Raw genomic sequence first — 8,708 nt, 5'->3', positions numbered from 1 at the left:
CTTGAGCAGTAATGGCACGATCAACAGCATAGATGAAACTCTCTGTCCCTCCAGAAGCGATGATAGCTAGAGAGGTGCTCCCTTCCTTCCCATATTATATAGATACCCACCCCCAAGCGCATTTGAGGGTGAGCTGAGAGGGGGTCCCAGAAGAGGCCCCTTCCTTCCCTCCTTCCCTCAGGCAGCGCCTCTCCAACTTTCGCGCGCCGCTGGCTCCTCCTCGCGCGCGCAGGGGAACTTTCCGTCCCCAAAGCGCCCAACAGCCGCCCCGCGCACCTCAAGGTGCCTTTGGCGGTTGGTTGGTTGGTTGGTAGATGGGTGGGTGGCTGGGTGGGTAGGAGGGTGTGCGCGCGCGCGCGGGCTGGAGTGCGCCTGAGTGTGCGCGTGCGCGTGCGCGCGGCAGCCAGCCAGCCACCGCCGCTTGCGAGGAACGGACTGTTGCTCCTTCGTCCCTCAGACGCGCGCGCACACACACACACACACACTCACTCACGCGCGCATACACGCGGACGTTACTCCATCCTCTAGCCTCCCTCCCTTGTTTTGAGAGGTGAGGGATTAAAAGTGAGGGAAAGGCACAAGAGCGGCCGCTTGCCATGAGGCTGCCTTCGCCGCCTTCCTCCTCCTGACGGGAGCGCGCGGGGAGAGGACTAAGGAGGCGAGCGAGGGAGCGGAGGCGCGGCGAGGAGAAGTAGCCCAGCCCTTCCTTGCCTTGGGAGTGAGTGGCCCAGGGAGAGCGCTGGCTTGCCAAGGAGGGCTGGGAAGCGCGCCAGAGGCTGAGCCCAGCCCTCTCCGCTCCCCTTCTCCGTTTCTCCGCCTTTGCAACCCTCCCCGGCGGGCTGGGACTGCTGGATGTGAGGCGCCGGGGCTGTCCCTTCCTTCCTCTGCCTTCTGCCCGCCTTGGGCTTGCGATGCCGGCTTCCCTTGGGCATGCCAAACCGCGCACAGGATGAAGGCAGGTGGGTCCCCCCGCTTTCCCTCCTCATTTGAACGGCACCTCCCTCCCTTTCCCCTTCTTCTTCTTCTCCCCCCCCCCTTCCCCGTTTCTCTCCAGATGTCAGGAAAAGAATCATAGCAACAAGGCGGTGTCAGTCACCTCATTACCGGGGTCTCTCTTCCGAGATTTGTTTTTCTCCTCCTTCTGGAAGATGATGAATCTTTCGTGCAGCTGCCTTCGCTGGTCCGAGCTTCACAATTTGCACTTGATTGCAGCTCTTTAAAAAAAATAATTACAAAAAAACAACCCCAGATCCGGTTGCTTGAAGTGATGGGAGATAAACACAGATGGGGAATAATGAGGCCGAGCTGGAGGGGATGTAAGATGTGGTGAAATCAAGGGAAGTGATGCTTTTTGACCATTTCTGCCAGCCCAAAGCCCCCCACAAAGACAGAGGAGGATCAGCCAGGTTTGTTTACCTTTGGAAAGTGCAAGGGGTGCTTTTGGCGTAGTTGTCACTTCTCTTGTGGCAAATGGCAGAAGTGAGTTTCTTCATCAGTCTTCTTTCCCGCAGCTTTCTGTGTTTTCGAAGGCTTTCATGGCCGGAATCACTAAGTTGCTGTTGGTTTTCTGGGCTGTATGGCCATGTTCCAGAAGCATTCTCTCCTAACTTATCACCCACATCTATGACTGACATCCACAGACTCCTCAACCTCTGAGGATGCCTGCCATAGATGTGGGCAAAACCTCAGGAGAGAGTGCTTTTGGAACATGGCCATACAGCCTGGAAAACTCGCAGCAACTTTGTGTGTTTGTTTTTTCAATGGTCCCTGCTTCCTCTCTTCACCTGGTAGGTCAGTCTTCTAGAATGCCAGAGGAAAGTTCCCCACGGAAGACACCCCAGAATGTGCCCTATCGGGACCTCCCTCACCTGGTCAATGCAGACGGGCAGCATCTCTTCTGCAGATACTGGAAACCAGCCACCACACTAAGGTATTTATTCATGCATTTGTTTTCTTTCTCTCCATATTGGGAAAGAAGCACTTATGGTAGCATTTCTCAACCTGGAGGTCGAGACCCTTGGGGCGGGTCACGAAAGGGTGTCAGAGAAAACACAATATTTTCTGTTGTTCATGGGGGTTCTGTGTGGGAAGATTGGTCCAATTCTATCATTGATGAGGTTCAGAATGCTCTTTAATTGTAGGTGAATTATAAATCCCAAAAACTACAACTCCCAAATGTCAAGGCCTATTTATCAAAAACTCCACCAGTGTTCACATTTGGACATACTGAGTATTCATGCCAAGTTTGGTCCAGATCCATTATGGTTTGACTCCACAGGGCTCTCTAGATGTAGGTGAACTACAACTCCAAAACTCAAGGTCAATGCCCACCAAACCCTTCCAGTATTTTTGGTTGGTCATGGGAGACCTGTATGCCAACTTTGGTTCAATTCCATTGTTGGTGGAGCTCAGAATGCTCTTTGATTGCAGGTGAACTATAAATCCCAGCAACTACAACTCCCAATTGACAAAATCAATCCCACCCCACCCTCTACTTCACCAGTATTCAAATTTAGATGTATTAGGTATCTGTGCCAAATTTGGTCCAGTGAATGAAAATACATCCTGCATATCAGATATTTACCTTACAATTTATAACAGTAGCAAAATTACAGTTACGAAGTAGCAACCAAAATAATTTTATGTTCGAGGTCACCACAACATGAGGCACTGTATTAAGAGGTTGCGGCATTAGGAAGGTTGAGAAACACTGACTTATGGGATGCATTTTGTTATAAGGGAAGGAAGATTCAGACCACTGGTTCAGCTCCACCTGTGTTTCTACTGTACTGTGCAATTTATGTGAAATCATTCCTTGCCCTAGGAACCCCAGTGGTGCAATGAGTTAAACCCTTGTGCTGGCAGGACTGCTGACCAAAAGATCGGCAGTTCGACTCTGGGGAGCAGATGTCAGCTCCAGTTTCTCATGTGGGGACATGAAGGAAGCCTCCTACAGGATGGTAAAACATCGGGGCATCCCCTGATCAACATGCCTATAGGCAGTCAATTCTCTCACACCAGAGGCAACTTGCAATTCCTCAAGTCGCTCCTGACCTGAGGAAAGAAATCCTTGCCCTGAGGAACTTCTAGTGTAAATGTTCTCAGCATGTCCTGTATGTTGAAATTCTGCTCTATTGGGAAGGCCATCCCAAGTACTAGCAATATTGTTGCTGCAATAATGAGGAGTTGGCTATTAATCATTCAACCAGCCTCCTACTCATCAGAATAGACCTTATTAATTGCATGAGTAAAGCCAACTTGCATGAGTAAGGTTGGGAGAATATGGACATTTCTTTTCTCCCTCCCCTTAAAGCAGGCATGGGTAAACTTTGGCTCTCTGGGTGTTTGAGGCTTCAACTCCCACAATTCCTAACAGCCAGTAGGCTGTTAGGAATTGTGGAAGTTGAAGTCCAAAACACCAGGAGGGCCAAAGTTTGCCCATGCCTGATCTAAACCCAATGAAACCCCATGCTATGAGAAAGCTCTAAAATAGATCATTCTGTTTTGCATTTAAACTGAACCCTACTGCCTTCATGAGCTGTATGAAGAGTGTACTTAGTCTTCGTTATTTTTAGAACTACCAAACCATAACTTAAGAGCACTGCTCTTAAGTTATGGTATTTATATGGCTCTTCTTATTTCTCTTGTCAATAGGGTTTTGACAGAACTCAGAACTGGAGATACATTCAAATAATAGTCAGATTACTAAATAATCAGCCATTCCGTTAATCCCCCTTTCATAATCCACCAACATAATAGCTTCACACTTCGGTCTTGTGCTTCAACAACAAATATTGTACTTTGGATGGACATATCATGTAGATTATCCTCCTTATTTCAGCCTGTTCTCCCTTTTGTTTGCATTTGCTGGCTTGTTGAGAACACATGCTAGTTCTGATTATAGACAAGAATAACATGTAGGAAAGAGTGTAACTATTGTTCTGTACTTTGTCTTTTCTATGAGCCAAGCGGATAAGCTCTGTTTATTTTTATATTGCAAGGCAAGAAATCAATTTTGGAAAACGGTTACCCAAGGAACAGCTTTTCTGTCTCAGTAGATTTTGTTGCAGTCCAGCTACAGTAGTTAAGAAGCCTTGCATGATGCGCTAAATGTCTGGTGCCAAGTTAAACACAGGAATATAAAACTTCCATACTGAGTCAGATCAGTGGTCCATATGGAAAAGTAATGTGTCTGTCCAACAACAGTCAAAGAAGAGCAGCAGAGACAAAGCAATGGAAATTATTGAAAGTGATGTGTGATGTGGGAGGGGAAATCTTGATATCCCCTTGTAATAATAGCCATCTTCCCCCCAATTCCTCAGAGGAAGTTTTTGCTAACAGCAACTGTAATGTGCCTACTGATGTGATTGCCAGTCTTTTTGTTATCTGTGGAAGCTTCCAGGGCTGAGCGTGTATGACCCCCTGCTCCAATTCACCTGGCTGAGAGACATAATAAATGCCATGGTTTTCATCTGTGATATGCTGGAAGATACATTATTTGACTGTATAGGTCTCCTATAGTATGTCCAGGCATTCATGAAGAGTACTCTGTCCTGCTATTCCAAAGAGGCATTATTTGGTTCCCCTCATCCTGTGCACGTCTCAGATGTTTTCTGTTAAATTGAGTATCCCACATTGTTCCCATAGCCTACTAGATTTGTGTTTTTGCTTTAAGGAAAGACAGTGTATCAATGTGCATTCACAGAGGAAAATGCAGTGGGAATTTCTGTTTGAGGTTTTTGGTCTCAGCTGGTGCCTGCATGTGCTGCTGCTATGGAAAGGGAAACAGAGTGCAATTTCTTCTGTGTAGGCATGTAGAGAGATGTGTGCTTCAGGATGCATGTAACAGGTGTATTTTGTGTGCTCAGAACTTATATGGCCAGTCCATGATTACTCCTGTGACTTGCATGTATAAGCTGACTGTCATGCAGTGCTGCTTCTTATCGTTACTTCTGACTAAGCATGAGGAGAGGGGATTTGTGAAGTAATTGTTTATAACAGAGCTTCCTGTTCATACTTATTAGAATTCCAATCCTTCTTATGAATAAGTGGGTTTTATCCGGCCTGAGTTTGTGGGGGAGAGTCTCCCCCAGACTGAATGAATTCCACTTGGGTGTTTTATACTTAATGCAGTTTTGATGGAATAGGAATAGAAGAAGGTGGTTATAAAGAAGTACTTTTTGGCAGTGTTGATATTGTAGTTGTCACCCAATCCCCTGTACTGACAGCTTTCCAGGCTTGCTGTATTAGTGTTCCCTTTGGCATTAGATTGCAATGGATCATTTTACAGGTTATTGTGTTTGATACCTGGGTTTGATCTGACATTAAGATTACTTGATTCTGCAGTGAAAATCGTCCCAAAGGTGTGTTTTCATGTGGTGTTAGCCTCATAGGCTTAAATCTAGTTGCTTGTCCCAATTAGAGTAGATCTACCAAACAAATTACAGGGTAGTATGTTAGCACTTATGTAAATCCTATTGATTCAGAGGGTCTATTCTAGTAAGGACTAGCAGTTGAATTAAGGGCACCGTCTTAAAATTCTCATGCTTCAGTATTCCTTTTCTATACTGTAGACTGCTAGAAATTCCAAAGACTAGTTCAACCTGTGGTGACACGGCTCTCTTTGCCACCAACTCCAGCGGATACCAGCTGCCACTGGACATTAGCTGATCTTCCTGGTGGTTACTCCAAAGTGCAGCACTAATTTATCTATCTGGTTAGGAATCCATGGCCATAGGTGCAGTTTTTGGAATGTTGGAGACAGTGATCTTTTGATCTGACTGAATGTGAAAGTTTTGTGTTCCTCCTGGCTTTGCTTGTTTAGCCTGTGATGTAAAGCTTGTGAGCTGCAAGCATTGTTTGAACATTTCCCCAAAGCAGTTCTTCAAACAAAATGTACTCTTTCCTGATTCTGGGAGTGTTGCTTTCTTTACCATAGTACATTGTTTCCCATATCATTCACTATGACAGAGTCCACCAGTGGAATATCGACTCTATCCAGGGCCTGTCTTTAAGCTAGCAACCTTTCACCTAGAAACCCAGCTTGCTGAGCCCTCCTGCTCTGATCTCTACAACAGCTAAAAAGCCACTCTCTGCAATAGTGCTTCAGTATCATTTCAAACACATTTTCTTTGCAGCTCGTGTGGACTTCAAGATGTTAAGGATGTGCCCATTTTAGCAGTGTTATTCTTAAAGTCAGTAAAAGAAACCTACCCAGATTTTGAACTATCCTTTTAAAGTACCTATTGTGGCCCTGTTGTGACTATATATGATCTGCAGAGGATCTGCGGTAAACCCAAAGGGAAATTTCCTAGCACTGCTTGGAACAAGTGTCCTGGCATCATGCTAAAGAATGCCTCTGCTGAACCAATTCAGTATCAAAACAAGCTTCTTATGTGAAACCAGCCTGTCACGTATTATAATGCTAATTAATCATTAACTGCCCACAGTGTTCTTCAGTGAGTTGCAGAACTGCGTTCGCCTTTCATGTTTAATTTCTTAGCAAATTAGTGGTGTTCGCATGAGTCTTTGATCCAGAAATGAAAGGATGATAAAGCAGTGAAAGTTAGAACTTGGCATTCATTCCTCTCGGTAGCTTGCCTGTTTCGCGCAACGTGCACACCAAGCAGTTAATTGAGAGCAAGATTGGCCTACTTTTGTGACAACAAAGTAAACAGGATCAGTGCTGCTCACTTACAAGTGGCTGTTAAGTGTGTGGAGTCATTTATTTTTAGCCCCTGTTGTATTACGGGTGTGTGTGTGAGAGAGGTAGATTGTAGGCCACTGAATAATAATTAGGAGACTGCATCCAACTTTCACGGGACAGTCTTGAAAGACATGGAGAAATGGAGATAACATCTTTTTTTTCTGTCTTCTATTGATTTCCCTGTTTCATCTTTAGACGCTTTGGTCTGTTTGCCTAATTTGCAATGATTGGCAATAATAACAGGCAGCAGCCCCAGGCTAGTTTTAAAGCTCTATTCATTACATGGAGGGGGTTTCAAACATGGAAGGGGAATAATTTATTTCAGGAATAAGGGATGTGTGGACTGTATCCAGTGATTTCACCATTGGCTACTCTAGTTATGGCTGATAGCAGTTATAATTTACCAAAAACTGGACGCCTATATTTTCCCCAGTATGGACTTGTATTTGTGCAAAGTTTAGCAAGGAATTCCTGGTTGTTTCCCCTCTCAAATACACATTTGAAATTTTGCTATTGGAGGCACAGCCTTTTTGAGGATGACTGAAACTAACAACCTGTCACTTCCATTCCCTTTCAGACCAGTGTAAGAATCTGAGGGTAGGGAGGTCCATGAAACAACACTTAACAACCCTGCAAACACCTTTTACCCTTTTGAATGGGGTTGGACTGAAAAAATGACCTTTTAAATGGAAAAAAATGTGTTGGAGAAGAGTACCAGAATCCTTGGAGAAGTAATTAAGAGTCTGGAGGGCAGCACTGAACCCACAAATGGATTCTAGCAGACTGCATGATTTTCTTCCTGCTCTAAAAGTTTCCAGTTTTTAGATATTTTTCTGTAACATGTAAACTTTTATGTGGTAGCTGTTTCATACACACACTTGTACATGTGAAAATGAGTCAAGAAAGCCGCAATATATAAACCTTATCAGCTTGGAACACTGGCCCACACACTGCCTTTGAGGTTTATTAGTTTTGAAGACTTGCAGGTGACTTTCAGGTGCATAATACTGACATATTTCAAAACCAGGTGTGGTTTCCAACTCTTCTTGTTCATGCTTAAAAAATATATTTATTTATTTACTATATATTCCGCCCTTCTCACCCTGAAGGGGACTCAGGGCGGTTTACATAAGTGGCAATTTCCCATGCCCAAACAATAACAACAATTAAAAGTAATTAAACAACAATTTAAAACAACATTAAAACAACATATGTAAACATTGGATTACTTTTGCGCATAGACCCAAAGCCAGATAATCAAATAATCATAAACTACATAGAATAGTTTTGGTCAATGTACTGGGTGCTTTTTCCTCCTCTCGAGTATTTAGGTTATTTCAAAATTTGAAATTAAGCTAAGGTGAAAAATTAACAAGGGCTGATCTTCACCTAATTATTATTTTTAAGTGGATGCATTTCTATTGGCAAAGGAAACACAACTGTCCAGTCCAGTGGATCCTTGGTATCCACTGGGGTTTGGACCTCCTATAGATACCAAAATCTGTGGATACCCGAGTCCCATTATACACAAGGGCATACATAATGGTATGCCTTATATAAAGCGTCAAATTAAAGTTTGCTTTTTGGATTCTGTTTTAATATTTTCACACTATAGATCAGGGGTCCTCAAACTAAAGCCCGGGGGCCGGATGCGGCCCAAGGTCATTTACCTGGCCCTCGCTCAGGGTCAACTTAAGTCTATAACGAATCAAAAGCACACAACAACAACAACAACAATCTTTTCTCATCAGCCAAAAGCAGGTCCACACTTCCCATTGACATACTAATAAATTTATATTTGTTAAGATTGTTCTTCATTTTAATTATTGTATTGTTTTTAATTTTTTGCACTACAAATAAGATATGTGCAGTGCATATAGGAATTGATTCATGTTTTTTTCAAATTATAATCTGGCCCTCCAACAGTTTGAGGGACTATGAACTGGCCCTCTGTTTAAAAAGTTTGAGGACTCCTGCTATAGATAGTGGAATCTATAGATGC

The 8,708-nt window shown here is 43.9% G+C and overlaps 1 protein-coding gene across 2 annotated transcripts in view; it reads left to right on the top strand.

Moving 5' to 3' along the window:
• Positions 1 to 407: 407 nt before the first annotated feature.
• Positions 408 to 8,708, top strand: part of MGLL (monoglyceride lipase) — a 92,291-nt gene continuing 83,990 nt past the window's right edge. Inside the window, exons 1-2 of one of the 2 annotated variants that reach the window (XM_060766188.2) lie at positions 408 to 959; positions 1,792 to 1,930. In XM_060766188.2, coding sequence (XP_060622171.1) covers positions 950 to 959; positions 1,792 to 1,930 — 149 coding nt within the window. In that variant the 5' untranslated portion in view covers positions 408 to 949. Of the gene's footprint in view, positions 960 to 1,095; positions 1,407 to 1,791; positions 1,931 to 8,708 lie in introns of those variants that run through there. The other variant, XM_060766189.2, reaches the window with a different exon arrangement.

The sequence above is a fragment of the Anolis sagrei genome, chromosome 2, assembly GCF_037176765.1.
Source record: "Anolis sagrei isolate rAnoSag1 chromosome 2, rAnoSag1.mat, whole genome shotgun sequence".
Classification (NCBI taxonomy): domain Eukaryota; kingdom Metazoa; phylum Chordata; class Lepidosauria; order Squamata; family Dactyloidae; genus Anolis; species Anolis sagrei.
Note: the sequence above shows the minus strand (reverse complement) of the source record. Positions and strands in the feature narration are given on the sequence as shown.